At 40.0% G+C, this 19,129-nt stretch overlaps 1 protein-coding gene across 5 annotated transcripts in view; it reads left to right on the forward strand.

Moving 5' to 3' along the window:
• Window positions 1-19,129, forward strand: part of nectin1b (nectin cell adhesion molecule 1b) — a 195,941-nt gene that overhangs the window by 93,646 nt on the left and 83,166 nt on the right. Inside the window, exon 6 of one of the 5 annotated variants that reach the window (XM_087796357.1) lies at window positions 12,306-16,255. The exons of the other annotated variants lie outside the window; for them this stretch is intronic. Within the exon in view, the coding sequence (XP_087652483.1) occupies window positions 12,306-12,808 (503 nt within the window). The 3' untranslated portion in view covers window positions 12,809-16,255. Of the gene's footprint in view, window positions 1-12,305; window positions 16,256-19,129 lie in introns of those variants that run through there. 5 annotated transcript variants of the gene reach the window in all.

The following is a 19,129-nucleotide window of genomic DNA, read 5'->3' on the forward strand; positions in this document are numbered from 1 at the left end:
ACGGTGATGAAATCCTCGTCCTCTCGTCCGACACCACAATGTCGACCCGATGAATCTGGCGTGACGACTTGTTTGTGCCGCCGAGAAGTCATTCCTGAGACGGTGCATCTCATGGAGGTCGCGTTTTAATCTGCTCGGGATTTGTCGGACTGTCAGCGGCGAGACCCGGAGACGCCTCGTTTCAATTAGTCTGAGGTGCTGGAGATTGCGAGGCGGACGAGGAATCGTTGTCGGACTCTAATGAAGCTCGCGGGCTCTTTACGGAACCAGGACCAGGTTTTATTTCTGCATTTGCTGTGGTTACAAAAACCAGCAGGTCGCCATGACAACAGTTTGCAGCCTGGATGCTGATGATGATAAAGGGAAAAAGTCATATTTGAAGTCATTAATTCTTTGCTTTTCTAGCACAAAGAAACTATGTTTTAATTTTAAATAAGGTTTCTTTTCTTTTCACGTGCGTCCAAAGAAAACTCCTGCAGGAATCCGTCAAGTCGCCGCATTCACGGACTAATTATTGGCAGAGACCGGTTTTCTAAACACACACCGGCGACTCTGCTGCATGTAGCTTTAGTGAAGCTCAAACATCCTTTCAGAGAGTTTATGAAAATCTCTCTTTCAGGCTCGTAATCAGCTTTTCTGAAGCTCTTTCTTTTACCATGAAGGACTAGAATTCACGTCATCATCTGGTGCTTTATTCAGACCTGATGACTCGCAACATGTTTTTTTGGAATATATTTCAATTCTTTTACATCAATATTTGAAATTATTATGTTTCAAAGTGCGTGTAAAGTAGTTATTTTTTGTTATTTATTAGTTAAAATATTGAATGTCGTTTTTATTAACATACAAGTACTTCTGGAATTAGGATGAATTGTCAAAGTACAGCGAAATTCTGAGTTAAGGATGATGAAACTAACTGTGATTTTTTATTGTTGAATAATCATTTGTCCAAACAAAAATCGAACTAACTAATGCACAAAGGAACATTAAACCCGGGTAAAATCCCGAGTGAGTCACATCCTATGTATCACTCAGATTCTTAAGTTTTATTAATTTCTTGTCGAGGAATATAACTTTTTTTCTGATATTTTCTTTCATATAAATAGATTATTTTTCTATTTTTATCGTTCTCTTAAGTTTAAAATATATTTAATGCACAGAGGAACGTTAAACCCGGGTAAAAGCGGGAGTGAGTCACATCCAATGTGTCACTCAGATTCTAGAGTTTTATTTGATTCTTGTCCAGGAATATAAGTATTTTCCCTATATTTTCTTTCATAATAATACTTTATTTTTCTCTTTTTATACTTCTCTTAAGTTTAAAATATATTTTCACTACAGAGGAACATTAAACCCGGGTAAAAGCGGGAGTGAGTCACATCCAATGTGTCACTCAGATTCTTGAGTTTTATTCAATTCTTGTCCAAGAATGTAAGTATTTTCCTGACATTTTCTTTCATATTTATACTTTATTTTTCTCTTTTTATACTTCTCATAAGTTTAAAATATATTTTCACTGCAGAAGAACATTAAACCCGGGTAAAAGTGGGAGTGAGTCACATCCAACGTATCACTAAGATTCTTGAGTTTGATTAATTTCTTGTCCAGGAATATATGTATTTTCCTAATATTTTCTTTCATATTAATACTTTATTTTTCTCTTTTTATACTTCTCTTTAGTATAAAATATATTTTCACTACATAGGAACATTAAACCCGGGTAAAAGCGGGAGTGAGTCACATCCAATGTGTCACTCAGATTCTAGAGTTTTATTTGATTCTTGTCCAGGAATATAAGTATTTTCCCTATATTTTCTTTCATAATAATACTTTATTTTTCTCTTTTTATACTTCTCTTAAGTTTAAAATATATTGTCACGACTGAGGAACATTAAACCCGGGTAAAAGCGGGAGTGAGTCACATCCAATGTGTCACTCAGATTCTTGAGTTTTATTCAATTCTTGTCCAAGAATGTAAGTATTTTCCTGACATTTTCTTTCATATTTATACTTTATTTTTCTCTTTTTATACTTCTCATAAGTTTAAAATATATTTTCACTGCAGAAGAACATTAAACCCGGGTAAAAGCAGGAGTGAGTCACATCCAACGTATCACTAAGATTCTTGAGTTTGATTAATTTCTTGTCCAGGAATATATGTATTTTCCTAATATTTTCTTTCATATAAATACTTTATTTTTCTCTTTTTATACTTCTCTTTAGTATAAAATATATTTTCACTACATAGGAACATTAAACCCGAGTAAAAGCGGGAGTGAGTCACATCCAATGTGTCACTCAGATTCTAGACTTTTATTTGATTCTTGTCCAGGAATATAAGTATTTTCCCTATATTTTCTTTCATAATAATACTTTATTTTTCTCTTTTTATACTTCTCTTAAGTTTAAAATATATTTTCACTACATAGGAACATTAAACCCGGGTAAAAGCGGGAGTGAGTCACATCCAATGTATCACTAAGATTCTTGAGTTTGATTAATTTCTTGTCCAGGAATATATGTATTTTCCTAATATTTTCTTTCATATTAATACTTTATTTTTCTCTTTTTATACTTCTCTTTAGTATAAAATATATTTTCACTACAGTAGAACATTAAACCGGGTAAAAGCGGGAGTGAGTCACATCCAATGTGTCACTTAGATTCTTGAGTTTTATTCATTTCTTGTCCAAGAATGTAACTATTTTCCTTATATTTTCTTTCATATTAATACTTTATTTTTCTCTTTTTATACTTCTCTTTAGTATAAAATATATTTTCACTACATAGGAACATTAAACCCGAGTAAAAGCGGGAGTGAGTCACATCCAATTCATCACTCAGATTCTTAAGTTTTATTCATTTCTTGTCTAGGAATATAGTATTTTCCTTATATTTTCTTTCATAATAATATTTTATTTTTCTCTTTTTATACTTCTCTTAAGTTTAAAATATATTTTCACTACATAGGAACATTAAACCTGAGTAAAAGCGGGAGTGAGTCACATCCAACGTATCACTAAGATTCTTGAGTTTGATTAATTTCTTGTCCAGGAATATATGTATTTTCCTAATATTTTCTTTCATATTAATACTTTATTTTTCTCTTTTTATACTTCTCTTTAGTATAAAATATATTTTCACTACAGTAGAACATTAAACCGGGTAAAAGCGGGAGTGAGTCACATCCAATTCATCACTCAGATTCTTAAGTTTTATTCATTTCTTGTCTAGGAATATAGTATTTTCCTTATATTTTCTTTCATAATAATACTTTATTTTTCTCTTTTTATACTTCTTTTAAGTTTAAAATATATTTTCACTACAGAGGAGTGAGTGTATACAACCAAGTGTGTGATGAAGAGCCTTGAGTTTGAATCATTTTTTGTCCAAAGAATATCAATAAATTCCTGGTATATTCTTCGAAACTGAAGGCTTTATTTCTCTCTGAAACTGTCGGCGCGTCACCTGCACAGCAGAGTATCTCAGTGACGGTGCAGCTGGAAGGTTCAAGGGCAGGTGTGTGGCAGGAGAGCAGCCGTGAACTCACAAGTTGTTCTCGCTCTCCGCTCGGATGGGTTCCGGGAGCGTCGGGGGCGACTCCCGGCGTCGACGTTCTGTCCTCGCTCGTCCGAAACCGTTCGCCTGCGAGAAAACGAGACGAATGAAAAAAAAACAGCAGAGGAATGGGATCTCTTAATAGACGAAAGGCTTCGCGAGAGGAATGATTCGTTGGAAGCGAATAGAAGAGATGGAAAGAGAAGGCTGTTACGCAACGCTCGCCGAGCTGTCACGTTCGCTGTCGTCCGACTGGCGGCGAGTCGCTGATGGACACGGACAAGGAGACGTGGAGTCGTTGAGAGAAGATTCACCTCTATTCTGTGAGAAGAAAACTTCACAGTGAGTGTCAGCAGCTAACAAGGCAGGAGAGACGCAACGTAAACAAGACACACGAGAAGTGACTCGAGTCATTGAGGTCGTGTCTGGGTCGAGGGAAGATTCGAACCACAGCAGGAAACTACAGCTCAATATGTTAAGCTAACTGTTAGCATTAAATATTTGTTTTTACTAAATAACTCTCTAGGTTTAAAGCCCATCATCTCCAATCTTTTAATCCTGGTTAATGTGTTTCTCTTGTGTAACGACAGTAATGCCAATTACATACTATTATTTTAAAACATATTTTGTGACGGAAATAAGTGCTTCCTGTTGTGAGTTAAACCCGGTCAAGGGTCTGAGCAAATCCTGTCTGCCGTGTGTAAGGATTCATGTCGTACTTGAGTCGCATTTTTGCTGTTCACTAATATAAAAAAATAATTTTGTAGAGCGAGCATGACATGAATGTCTTGTCAATATACTCTTTGTATCTAATTTAATTTCCTTTATTTAATAAAAATTAAATGTAAACACAATTTAGTTTTTGTACTGTATAAATTCAAAATCTTAACATTCAAACGCAAGACTAGTTTCTTTAAAATGGTACTTTTGGTTTCATAATCTGAATAAAAATCATTTAACTCGGTAAAGGTATTAGTGGGATTTCTTACTTTATTTTTTGTTGGATCACATTGTTCTAGTTCCTCACAATATGACTCTTAGTATAAAAATGTTAAACCCGGTGCAGAACTAGAGTGAGTCACATCCATATGGTGTTACTCAGACGCCTCAACAACTATTTCTGTTGATTAATTTTATCTCCGGAATTTCCTGGAATCCAATAGTTCTAGCGAATCTTTACCAGAATTTCACTGCCCTGCCAATTGAGTCAATGAAGTTCATGAGTCAGAGTCACTTCCTGTTGAGTGTTTCATTCATCCAAAACAATGTGACTAAACAACGGTGCAGTTAGTGATAGTAATTGTAACCATGGAGTCGTCTAGTTCACGATAAATACTTGAATATTGGCCTGACTCCCAGTCACTCGAGGAGCCGACTCATGGGTTATAGCGCAAATACTGACGAGCCCGGACGATCATCTGACAGCTGAGAGTCCGGAACACATTTTATCAGCTCAGATCTGTCATCTTTTTGTTCCTTTTCCTTATATCTCCACGCAAGCCATTTGTCTTCTTTCTCTGCTCAGCAGAGAGATTATGATGAGTGTGTTTGTCACGGCGGCGTCTCAATCCAGGGCTTTATAGTCGCGCACATCCGCAGGAATTATTCAACTGTCACATGGTTTAAACGTCTCAGGATTATCCTTTAAAAAAAACAAAACGTATATATCATTATATCAATAAATATGAATACTTTTCTTCTCATTTAAAATCATATTCATATTTTCCAGAACAGATAATAAGGATGTTAGTAAAAGCTGGCCGAGACACTTAAAAGCGTGGAAATAAAGAGCGACCATATATTCACGGCCCTGATCCGCGCCGTCGCCTCCTCCCCACAGGAGGCGCTGCTCTGAGCTCGGATTCCTGCCGGGATCACAACTCATTATCCAAATGAGACATTAGCATGAGCTGCTTGTGCTGCTCGCGCACCACAGGCTACGTTATCGAGCCTCGGGTGTGAAGCGATGAAGGGGGAAGACGTGCAGAAAAAACGAGGGAAAAGGGTCGTGGAGAAGCGAAATGAAAATGTCACCAGGGGAGTGCACGTGAGCGCGCCCGAGCCATAGTGATTTATCTTAACGCTTTCTGCATGGGTTGCTGTTTTCGCAGTGAGACCCCCGTCCTTCTCTTAACGCCGCCATGTCACTCCCCCCTCCATGTGCAAGTAGGTCAGTCACTGTCCCAGGGTGTGACCGCTGGCCACGGATGTTCGGCTGAAGCCGACTCACTGGTTACACTTCCAAAATAACAACATGAGCCAACGTGAGCGAGCAGCCGCGAGTCGGCAGGATTGGTAAAGAGTGCCACGATTCATCAACGCATATTTAAAGTTGCAGGAGAGTCCTCGTGAACGTTTGTTTTTCAGAAACATAATTCAAACACACAGGAATATTGATTAAATATTCCATTCATTTTTACCCCCAATTATTTTTAAAAGATCTGATGTGAAATTACGTGGCTAATGGGTCCAATTTTCTGAACAGCAGGTATTACCATGTTAATCATTGCTTGTGTTTAAAAACAATTCTTGAAATTGAACATGAGGGAAACAACCCTAGAAATATTCTCCATTAAAGACCTGCTGTAATTTATTCCAGCCTGGATTTTTCCCAGATTAAAATGGGACATTCGATGAGAAGGTTCTGTATTAATCTCTCCGTGCAAGTAAAATGTGTTGTGACTTTGAACCAGATCTGATCTCTGATGTCTGGTCTACGACCAGGTTCACAGCCTTAATTAAGATTCCTAACCTGACAAGATCGTAGATCAGCCCAAAACTGATTTCTCTGGACTCGACCTTAGAGATAAGTCGAGGAGCTCAGTCGTTCAACGGAGACTCAAAGTACAACCACTGCTCTTCTTGGAGCCGGTTGAGGTTCTCTTCGACATCTTTCAAGACGCCCTCTCTAGGGAGGTGTGTCTAACTGGGTCTAGAAACCAGGTGAGACCCAGGACCAGAGTAGTGATGGGGGTTCTTGATTGTACCGGGAATTTCTCCCAGAATAGTGTATTTAGATGGAAAAGTTTGGACCTCTTTGCTCTGGTTGCTGGTATCATCTTCAGTGACTAACCCCCACATATAGTACATTAACCGGATTTCCATCTGGTCCCAGGTATCCCTCAAAAAGTACTCACTCCTTCCTTTAGCGAGTGTTGTGAGATCAAGTTCCAGAATACTCTGGCCTAATGCTCTTTGCTATCGACTTCAATTTCAAACGCTACAACGGCATCAAACTATTAAGATGAAACCGATAAAGGGCTCATTAATCCTATCGCCTTCCAGAATCGCTTCCCGTCTGATATCGTTCGACTCGATAAGATCTGAACAAAGAGGTTTCTTCTGTCCTGACAGAACCACCTGCATACAGAACTGATGTTCCGTCCAGGACTTGATCTCGTTTGGTTCGGTTTGAGTCGCGCCGCTGCTGCCGTCTGCAGATAAAGGCAAACGTCTGATGATGTCACCGATGTTTTCGGTTATCTCCGCCACCACAACCCCCGGACCTGCATGTCCGTCTCTGATTTCGGAGCCATCTGAAAGACAAGAATCTTTCAAGGCTGTGTCTCTGAGGGAGTCGACACCCGTGGCGTCGTCGCCGCTACATTTCCACGACTTAACGAGCGGCGTCGAAGGCCGACAGGAGTGTCGTCCTCTCCTTTTTTTGCGCACTCATTCTGCCATTCTTCATTTGCAGTTGTCGTCCCTTAACCTCCCTAACACGTTCACTCCATCTTCTTTCCCCTTAAAGTATCCCCTCGATTGTCTTTTCCTTCTCGTTCGGTCACATTAACCCGCCACTCCCTTTTCGGCGCTCTTTGAAAATACCCTTTCATTTCGCCCGAACCTTTTGTCATGACACCCTGTCCACTTAGTCAGAGGCTCAGGAATTTGTCTCTCCGCGAGTCGGGACTTGTTCCGGACATTCCGGAGCTAAACCAGCACTTGTTGCAAAACTGTATCTCTGTCAGAAATCATTCGACTGCGCCCCCCCCCCCCCCCCTTTACAAGGGAGGCCTCCAGGAGTCCATCTGCATGAATCATTTTAATCATTTCCCTGTCTTTGTGAGTACAGCGCCACCTATAGGCGGCTTACATACACGGCAAAAAAGATCCAATTGCTAGAAAAGGGTTTGCGGTGGTTACCACGATGATTGAACCAGAGTCATCTTGTTCTTTCCATAATTTCCTGCCACATCTTATCGGTTATCTCGTTGTGCCACAACCTCCTTCAGACTTCCACATATCTGGAACACTTCTTCCCACTTTCCTTCCCATTTATTTTCTCTCGCCTCGGTGACTCACTGATTTTTTCATGTCGCTGAAATGTTGGGGGGCAGTTAATCACCCACTTGATAGAGTCAAACGTTCCAAGCGCCGTGATGAATGCAGAAGAAAATAGCTTTGTAGCGTTTTTTTTTTTTATTGGAATAACCCCCGCTACTGTAAATCTGCCTTTTGCCGCTGAAATATGCGAGGAACGTCTTGGCAGCAAATTAATCTGGCTGGTACATTTTTTGGGCTCGTGAACTCAAGGTTGTTCCATCATCTGCATGTTTCTAGAGCTTTTTGTTAATAGACGTTTGTTTCCTGGAACGGCGTCAGGGTTTTTTTGATCCATGGTCTTTGTCTATTCTTGCTGCCGGTGATGTTTTCAACTCCTCGTCGCTCCTTCCGAAAAAAAAACCCACGACCTCATCACGAGGCGAAGGCAGGTGTAGTCCAAAAATTAGCATGTGTTCTCCTACAAGATCAACCTTCCAGCTAGCCAGGAACACGTGCGCTTGATAGAAAAACGGCGTATCCGAGGGACGTGCCATTGCCATGAGGAAGGCTTCGTTTTCCAGAATAATCTCATGAGCCAACGCAAGGTCTTAAACCTTTCATACCGTGAAGCGTTGGAGGAAAAAATCTAGCTTTTTCTTTTTCTTGGAAAACGTAATCGATGTTGAGTTCCAAACGTCTGTGAAAGAACTTGTTAGCAAGAGAAGGGTGAGATGTTACGGGAAGGAATAGACCAACTGAGTTAATACATGTCAACTGTTTGACATATTTATAATGTTTTCTTCTTCGGGATTTTTCCCACTCTTCAATTTTCGGGTTGATTTTAAGCCCCGGGGCCACGTAAACACCTTTGTGTGTTTACGACCACTTTTCACATGCTTTAGGTGAGGTGCGGTCACCTGATCCTCCTCCGGAATTACAAGGTTGGAAATTCTCTTTTATGACCCACATTGGTGCCGCAGTGGTTGTTTTTTTTAGGTAGTTATGCACAGGATTCTGGGTATTCGGCGACTTCACAAGGCGAAAAGTCGTCTAATGAGGATTGCGTAAGAAGTCTGATGAGATTAAAAAACGGGCGGTGAAGGTTAAGAAGACGAGTTTTCCCTCCTGGTTTCTATCCGTCTTTGGACTTGGGGAGGAAGGATGGTGTTCTGGTGCAGGGGTGACCCGGCTTCGCTCTCTCATTCATGTGTGTAATGAAGGCCTGTGTCTGAATAATCCCATTAGGTAGCCAGATTAAAACCTGAGCTGATATTTGAGCCTCTTGCGTGCCGCCGCTCCAGAAATTGGAGAGCTCTGCTGCCGGGCCTCGGGAGGAAGGCTTTTTTGTTGGGAGGGGAGTTGAGGACAGTGGGCAGTTTGGGAGGTCTTTGGAAAGAAGGAGGAAAGTTGTTATAAATGTCCTGAGTTTTTTACTGCATTGTAACTGGGATGGCAGTCTTTGTCATGGACTCTCTCTGTTAGAATCGGGTCGTAGTCCCCGAAGGATAGTGTGTTAAATTATTCAGAGTATGGGTTACATTTTAATGGGTATAGTTAGTAGCCTCTTTTAGCCCTATTTGTCGTTGTATAGACCCATGCGCCACATGGCTATTATCGATATAGAATTGCTATGCTAATGGTTCTATACACTAGTGATAATCTGATGAAGCTTCATGAAGCAGTGTCATTATTTTCCACTAGATGGCGGTCTCTGCACTATTTTCCTTTGTTTTGAACAACTGTTCTAATGAAACATCACTTTTAAACTGATGGCATGACACTGTTTCATGAAGCTTCATCAGACCATCACTAATACACAAAAATAGAAGATTTGTTAAAATAACCAGCCTAGAGCCGTTTGTTTATGTAGCTGTTAGCATGAAGCTACTGACCGGCAAATGTCTACGTAGATATGAATTCAATTACTTTTGGCCGTCAATTTGTTCTTTTCTTTATGAAAAGAACAAATTGACGATCAAATGAAAATTAGTTACACAAATACACCCATTTTATCCACATCTGCATGTGACTTGTAACGATATTTCAGAGTACGGTTCAACAGCTAGCCTAATGTTCGCTGGCGCTCTTATTGCGAGAAAGAAAAAACAACGTATTCAACTTTTCCTGCACTGCTCCTCCGGCCTATTCAACGTGATGAGGGCACTTAAGTTTCAGATACATGACATTAGTTCAACTGACTTTTTCTTACATTTTCCGTAAAGTTCTTGGCTCAGCCATTCGGAGACCTTGTGTGGAGGCTCGAGACCATCAGGTCAGACACAAGTAGTCGATAGTTCTTTATTCATTCATGGATGCGGAAACATCATCTCGCTGCCCTTGCTTTTTTTTCAGTTGAAAAAAAAAAAAGTTTAGTGAAAGCCTTTGAAGAGCTACTCGGTTCTGTTGTTCGGCCAGACATGAAGGTTTGCCACGAAGATCTCAGGAGCACACAGAAGACATGATCGCAACCAACACTTGAATCTATTGAAAACTTATTTAGTCGTGCTGATGACTTCGGAGAAAAGTTTCAAAAGATTATATAAATGTTTTCAAACTGGCAAAGATATGTATCGACAACGTGGCTGTTTACGAAGCTAATGTGCGACTAATGGTTGAAACACGAAAATGGAACTGAATTACAAAATACATTTATAAATAATATTTTACATTTTAAGCCTCATGAATATAAATGTAAAAGTAAAGTGATTGTTGTGCATTTCTCTCCGAACATAACATTATAAAGACTTTCGATTTCATGATGAAAACAAAATAAACTAGCAACATAGTAACTGAGATTCAATGTTAGTTACATTGTAAGATTGTAGTTACTAACTAGTGATGGAGGGGTTGTACTGGACGGATATGCTAGTAGCTAATGGATGGAGTGTGTGACAAAAAGACATAGCGTAATGTATAAATAATAGTATCAAGTTGGCCATCTAGTGGAGGAACTTTGATGTTGCGACATCATTGAAATATTTTCTTGGTTGGAGCAAAGGATTATGGGGGTTACAGGTTTGTGTTGTGTGGATGTCTGCTGTTACCACAAGTGAGGCGTTGATTCCGAGGTTTATTCAACGGAAGGTAGCGCCCCCTGGTGACGCCAAAGATGTTCAGAGACAACAATATCAAACACAAGAAGCGACTAGTTTTACTTTAAAGGGTTATCATTGTTGTGTATCTGTTCGCAACATCCTCTTCAGTCCATCTCTCTCAGATATGAAAGAGAACGTTGTGTTGTCGTGTTGTGCGTCAGTCCTTCCTCATCGTCGTCGTCTGCTTCCTCCCGGTGTTTGTTGTCATCTCAGGCACCAGCAGTCGTGTAGACACTTTTTAATTCTTTGTTGTTCTTTATCTCCGGCCTGTTTTTGTTGAGGATTAGGTTCCGTCAGCGACAGTTAAGACGCGTGCAGGTTGAGACGAGCGAGGCCCGCGGGACTTTGATCATGTTCCAGATAAAGAGAGTGTCGCTCGCGAAAAAGAGCTTTGTGTAGTTCCTCCTCCTCGCTGTTGTCTCCGAGAGCGACCGGCTTTTCAACTTCCACTTTGCTGCCAGCAACAGCTGTGTTTGTCACAGGTGTTTGTGTCGAGGCTGTTTCGTGTGTTGACGTTCGGCTCTGGTGGAGTTGAGCTGTAGAATGAACTTGTTACACAACTTTTTTTGCATTTCTTCTTTTAAATAGGTTTATTCCGAGGAAAAAATACATTGAAAGATCAAAATCAAGACTTAAGCTTCTTCACTACACAAAACTACACTACAAAATTAACTGAATTTTTGAATTAAGCAATTATTTTTAATGACTACAAATATAATATAGATCATTTTAAAGGTATTTTTAAGTCTATATGTTTTTTTCTCCTTTGTATTATCACTTAAGTTTTTTCTTAATGAATGTAGCCATCAGTGCAAAGGTCCTCATCACTTGAACACATTAAGAATCATGATTAATTTTTGTGCGATGTGGGTGAAAGATGTGTACTGAACTTGAGTGTTGTTTGCGTGAGTGAGTGTAATGGCTTGACGGCTGCTGTGTGTCAAGTGAAACTTGTTATGAGACGCTGCCTCTGTTTCCTGCTTTTCCTGCTGTGATAACAACCGCCGTCCGCTAATAACTTTCATTTCCGACATGTTTTCTGACTCCTCTTCCTGAGCTGAAGTTAATATTATACGAGGATTATATTGGTGGTGTGTTCATGTCATGTCCACCAGGGGGCTGCATGCTGGGCGAAGCCTCATTTCGTCTTTATTGACCGATGCTGTGCTGGTTCGTCGCTCATCTCTGCATGTCTTCACTCATTCACGGGGTGTTTTTGTTGGTGTGTGGGGTCGGGTGGGCGTGTGCTTCCTTTTTCCCACTTTGTTTTTCCGTCCTCGTCTTCCTTACTTCATCTTTCCTTTACAAAAAAATGCACTTCCACAAATGCACCTCCTCCCACCAGAGCACTGACACACTCCCTTCCATCTGTCTTTTCCTACCCAGAATTCCCTAACCACCCGACACCTGGCCCTGAGATCCCAGAGCGACAGAGCAATCCAGCCGCGGCCATCGGAGGCGCCGTAGGGGGCGTGGCTCTGTTGGGCGTGGCCGCTATACTGCTCTTCGTGTTCCTCCGCCGCCGTCAGCGCACCTTCAAGGGAGACTACAGCACCAAGAAGCACGTGTTCGGCAACGGCTACAGCAAGGCCGGCGGCGTCCCGGCGCACCCGCCCATGCCCAAGAACCTGCAGTACCCGGACGATTCGGACGACGAGAAGAAGCCGGCGCAGATCGGCGTCACGGGCGGATTCGAGGGCGGGGAGCGCGATTTCGACCACGAGGCGGAGGACCTCAAGAGGCCCTATTTCACCGTCGACGAAGGCGAGAGCAGAGATTACGACGAGCGGACTCTGGCTTTCCAGTACGACCCCGAGCCCGAGATAGCCGACGACATGATCTCTCAAACCGACGGTTCCGTTATTTCCAAGAAAGAGTGGTACGTGTAGTGGCATGTGGCACCCCGACCTCGTGCGCCCCCCGGTCCATCACCTTCACACCCATCACTGCACCCCCCTCACTCCCCCCGTTCCTCTTGGGATCACCAACCCCAACCCCACCCCACCACCACCCCACCCTGACTTCCACATCGCCCCAACACCATCCTACTAATTAAAGAAAAACCAAGCAAAGTGCTCGTAACATCAACGGTGTCAACTCCATCTGGTGATGGGACAAAACTTTTCAAAGACTCTGACTGGTACGGTCAGAGAGGTAAACGGTTCATCGGTGTGTTCTGTGTCATTTTTTTATTTTTGATCGACTGTATTAAATGTACAAAAGAGATTGGTGGAGGTTTTGTTTGCTGAGCACATTTGTGAAAGTCCGACACTGGATTTGTTTCTATCATTGTTTTTTCTTTTCGTTTGTTTTTTCTTACAATGTTTTCTTTTTGTATTTTCTTTTTTTTTAAACGTGACCAGAGATTTGAGTGAACTGTGCGTGACATATCTACAGGTGGGAGTTTTAAATGTTTGTAAAAAATAGTGATGAAATGAGACTGCTGTGAGGTTCTACGTTTGTCCTTCAACCCCGGGGTCATGTATTCAGAATTCTTTTCCATCGAAGGGTTTTAAACCCTTCTCATGGCTGGGTGGTGCGAGTCTAAGACACGACGGCAGCCGAAAATGTTCCTCAACGTATCCTACAAAAAAAGCTATATAGTTATATATAATTCCTTTTTGTTTCCGTGGCCTCCATCCAAACACTTGCAAATTAGTGCCGGTAATAGAAAGTTAATGTCCCCGTTGGATAGCGTCCAGACCCCTGAATCTGATTATGATAATGATGCTAGCTGACCAGGTCCACGATGGTATCATTTCGGCCAAAATGTCCTCTTTAGCCTATTTTGTCTTTACAATTCTAAGGTTAGTTTTCAACCCCAAAATCAAGAAGACCGTACAACCCTAAGACACTGAGAGGAAATGAGGTGGTAAATAAAGATGCTATTCCAAAGTAGTCGCAATGTAAACACGTCACTTATATCCTGACAAGAACCCAACTGGACAACAGGGCTTGTCTTTCTAAGACTTGTCGTTTAGTCCCCACAGAAAGCTACACCTATTTATGATTGGACACTGGGTTTCATTGTTGTATAAGTTGTAACTTCAGGATACTAGTCAAATCTTTTGGTTTGTTCGATATATCATTTAATCCCCAGTTGGGTTCAAGAGCTAGAAGTTGTTCTACGATATGGCCTACCCGTAACAAAATCTTTTGCCGATAATTTAGTGTCCTTTTTAGTTCGCTCAAATTCCAGAAGGGGTAAAATTGTTTAAAATTCATTTTAGCATAGACGACTTACTACTACTAGTCGTAACAATTACCAAAAAATTAAATTGACTTCGTGCCACCTATGCTCAGGTCCATCCAGATTCTTAAAGGCAATAGAAAGCAGGCTCTGCCCATTATCGTAGCATTAAAGTCCACTTTAAGGAGTCGTTCGTACCACCCAGCCGTTCATCCAGTTCACAGTTTCCATCGTCGTCGCTCTCGGAACAAAAGTAACCCAGAACACCAGAGAAGGTATCCATGAAAAAAAGGCCACAGCAGAAACCTTGGTACAGCGCGGACACAAAACCTGCAATAATGCTCTGAATTATCACTTGAACAGGTTTGTGTGTTTTCGTCGTGTAAATAGTTGTTGCCGTCATAACTATGTTTTGTACTAACCATTTTTTCTAATCAAAACGGATGTGGCAGGAGAAAAAAAAAAAGTGTCCGACGGTTATAACTCGTGTGACCAGCAGGGGGATGATGGGAGACGTGTCTTAAAGGGAAATTGAAAATTGAACGGTGGCCATGTTTTTTGTTTTTTTAATAAGTCACCTGCTGCTTTTCCTCGATTCAATGGCTGTCTGGTGAGTTGAACGGAACGACCGGTCGTCTGTCTTTTATATTTGCCAACTGGGGCTCTGACGTTATTTATACATCTGCCTGTTTTTATTTCTTTTTTATCACAGACAACAAGTGCCAGTAGTTGAAAATCTACACAACATCTGACTTGTTCTCAGAACTGTATCTTACATGCATGCTTCGTGTGTGCTCGCGGCTGTGTGGTATCGTTAGCTTCTTTTTTTTTTAAATATCGCAGTTAGTTTGTCACCGAAAAATTCCTGGACGATCAATAGAACTCGGTCCAGGAATATTTTCACCTGTGAGGGAGCCAGATGATCAACGGTCGGCTACGAACTATCGAACAATGCTAGCCCGTCAGATTAGCATTGAAAACATCAACCATGACTTTTAGTTTACTGATGAATTTAATGTTAAAAAAACAAACACAAATCTAAAAGAATAATCAGGAAAGACGTTTTCTTGCAAAAGAAAATTATTTCGTAAGCTTTTGTAGCTGCCATTATTGCTAAATGTTAGCAACCAACTCCCCAAAGTCTTTTACACTTTTACCTTAGAAGCTAGGCTAAACCTGCACGATCTCAAATCAATTATAGCTCCTAGCATCATGTCATTTAAATTTAAAAAAAAATAAAGGTTGTCGTGGAGAACTAAAATAATGTAGTTCCAGAATGTTGGTTGCTAATTGCTACTTAAATCTTAACGTTGCCTTAATGCCACGTCGTAATTCAACAAACTGAAGGTACTCGTGGTTTACTAAAAAAAAGTTTATTTATTTTGTTGAAAAGTATTTCTAAATGGAAATTATGACAGAATTGTTGTTATACTACTGCGTCATTTGGAAACGCGTCTGAGAAGAAAAGATTAAAATATAATTTCAAATGATGAATTCAACTCACAGATTATCTCTTTTGAAATTTGAAAAACACAAAACAGATTTTCTTGCATTTAATTCCTGCTTTCACGTGGTTTGGTTGAAGAGAAAAACGAACTGTAAATGCTGAACGAGATTAAATAGACTTTATGAAGCACAATTGAATAATACAACTGTTCTTTTTTTCGACTCCTCTTTTCCAAGCACAAATATCTCAAAATTTCCTCCCTTCATTTTCCCAGAGTTAGCGTAGCCCTGGCGCTGTTCTGGTGCATCTTACGTTCTTTCACCGTGACGCCATTCCATCCTATTTTTTATTGTCTGAGTACATTCCGCTGTAAATACTGTACATACGGTTGAGAGTCTAGTCCAGATGACTTTAGGGACGACGTGTAGGGACCCCAGTGATGTAAGATAAACTATTTTGAGACGGTAGAAAGACGTATAGCTTATTTCCAAAGTCCCCCCCAAAAGAGAAAAACGCGTTTTTGATACGCCGCTAGCGTCATACACGAGGCGAACGTTCGATGTTACAGAGAGGACTTGTCTGTGCGCAGCCATGTGAATGTATATTTCTGAGGGTGTTACAAAAAAATCTTGTTGACTTGTGATGACCCAGTGAAGTAACTTGTATTTGTTTTACGCATTAAATGAGTTCAATAGTCAACATCTGGGTGGATGTGTTTGTCAACGTCGGGCTGATGTTTTACCTCCACAGACGGCGATCTGTTCCGAGTACCTCGAGGAGGACTGATGGTGGTTTTTGACCGTTTCATGTTAGATTATACAAGTCTTGAAATGCTGGTCATCGACCAATCAAGAGGCTGATTTTCCCGGTTTGATAGAAACACGTTTAAGATTTACTACCGGATTTTTGGGTGGTTTATTCTCTACCATCGTAACCACATCAGCCAATATGAAATAATGACGATTACATTTAACTTTGCTTTTTATATTTCATTCATTAGCAGTAAACAGTTAAAATAATTATTTGTTGTTTTTGTGTATTTTCTTTTTAACTCTTTTTATTATTCACTGAAAATAAACAACAGGTTCTTTTTTCATTCTTGAATCACATGATCAAGTATTTTCTTTCTTTTTATATGCATTTTTTATTTTGTTTTATTTATCCATTGCTAATTGAATACGGTTTCCCCTAGTGACGGTCAGATGAAGCTTCATGAAGCAGTGTCACTATCTTCAGAGTCCACTAGATGGCGGTCTCTGCACTTTTTTCATTTGTTTTAATCAACTGTTCTAATGAAACATCACATCATTTTTTAACTGATGGCGCCACCTATTGACCTCTAAACAACATGACACTGATTCATGAAGCTTCATCACTAGTTTCCCCTGATTTCTATTATATATATTGGATTTCTACACACTCACACACACATATACACACACACACACACACACACATACATACTTAGACCACTTTTGAAGACATCTGACACAACACACCACCATTAGTGACACCTACATTTGTGGAGTGGATAAGGGCTCAGTGAACACTGTAACACACTGATAACACTGTTAACCTGATCAAATGTTGTGTCTTGAAAAAGCAGTAGTAAATTATATACCTAACTTTCTTGTTTATAATTGAATACTTAATAATTAAGAAATGATAGTCAGACTGGGGACATTGCGGTGTCGAGTACTTTGTACACGGATAGAATATGTGGGTTTACACACAATTGGATCTAAAAAACACAAATCACTTTTGTAGACACCAGTGGTTTTTAGATAGGAATTAATTTAAGTTTATTTACAACAATTACTACAAAATGTCTATTAGTTTCAAAACGAGGACTGCAAATTTGTCCCCAATAGGCAAAATATGTCCAATCTTTTAAACAGTATTCAGAAAAATGTCCCCAGTTTTATGCAAACAACTCAAACATGACACAAACACCTGGTGTTTCTTGTCATAATTATAACGATTATAAACGTTTAATTGCATTATTATATTTATCGTAAAAAAAGGTATTTTCTGTTCTTTCCCTTTTTTTTCTATGACTGTTTAGATACTGTCAACTCCTGTTCTTCACTGACATGATGACTCAGTTTGCTCGGAATATTTGCAAACCCTGAATATTCTGTGAGTCGAACAACACGAGCTCCACCGGTGGAATCTCAGGAGAAGGACAGACGCGCCTCTGAAATTCCAAACACTGCAGAAGGTTCTAACACTTCACATTCTGTCTCGGGCTGACAGGAAGAAAACAGGAGAATCCCCCGAATCTCAACGTTCAGGGGATGTGTCTAGTGACGCCGAGACCTGTCTGGTTCTCAAGTGGACGACATCTGCTGAGACGTTTGTCGATGTAAATCTTCATCTGCAGGACTGGTCATAATGATATGGCATGTTTAAGTCCAGTAACATCAGATGAAAAAAAGTTTTTCTGGTAAAATATATACGTATTGGCAGTTTCGAGGGAGGTTAAGACGTCCACTCTTATTGTCCCGTGATCAAGACCCACTCCTCAAAAAGACCCCCTCGGAGTCTCCATCGGTTCCAAACTGCTGGCTCTCGTTCATCCTCCTGGACCGACCGACGCTGCCGGGACTCGGTCCAGATCCCGGAGGAGCCGCCGCTTCTATTCTGGAACTCAAAGAGGGAAGCGAAGGCCATGTTTGTTTTGGCTGCGGCGCGTTCAGGGACGAGCGTCGGAATACGTTCCTCACACAAACTTGTTTTCCCCTCGAAACATCTTTACTCATCAGTTTCTGAGTCATGAGTTCATCGCTCTCTCATCTGAGCTCAGAAACTTCTCGTCCAATCGGTGACGATGCATTCAGGTTCCACCGTGGAAGTGATGTTTAATAGTTTTTATCTTTAATTCGTTTTACTTTTTCATTTCTTCTTTAGTGAATTATGCTACAGGAGGAGCAGGATTGAGGTTTGCCAGTGAAATAAATTCAGATATATCAGTAGAACATGTACTAATTCTGACGTCACCTGAACGCAACATCTTCGCCTTTATAGTCAGTTTTGTGACATTTTAGTTGAAGATAAAATGAACAAAATTTGCTTAATTGACAGAAGAAACAAGTAGTATTAACATGATCAACTACAAAATGAGGATCAAAGGAAAAAAAATAATAATAATTTGTACAATAATATTAAAAATTATATTATTTTATAGAATTGTTAATTAATTGTCAATTAATTCGAATTTGTTGGTCAACAGTTAAAAATATACTTTTATTATTGTGATTTGAAAATGTAAAATAATATATTAAAAGTCCAAGACTTTTTATTTTTCTTTCATATATATATTTTAATCGTAGAAGATTCAATTTTTAATAAATATTAAAACTATTAAATGTATCATTTAATCTTTAGAAGGTTTGTTCTTTATCTTTAGACTTAGATTGTATCATCTTGTTCTTTCTCTTTATTTCTCTTTGTTCTTGTTCTTATTTTATTTTGATTTATTTTTATGAAAATTTCTGTATTTGCTGTGGATAATTGGAAAAAAACAATAGAACTCAATAAAGTTCTACCTGTTAAATAAGTAACTAATCCAGC

This window comes from Callionymus lyra, chromosome 7, assembly GCF_982586985.1.
Source record: "Callionymus lyra chromosome 7, fCalLyr1.hap1.1, whole genome shotgun sequence".
Classification (NCBI taxonomy): Eukaryota; Metazoa; Chordata; class Actinopteri; order Syngnathiformes; family Callionymidae; genus Callionymus; species Callionymus lyra.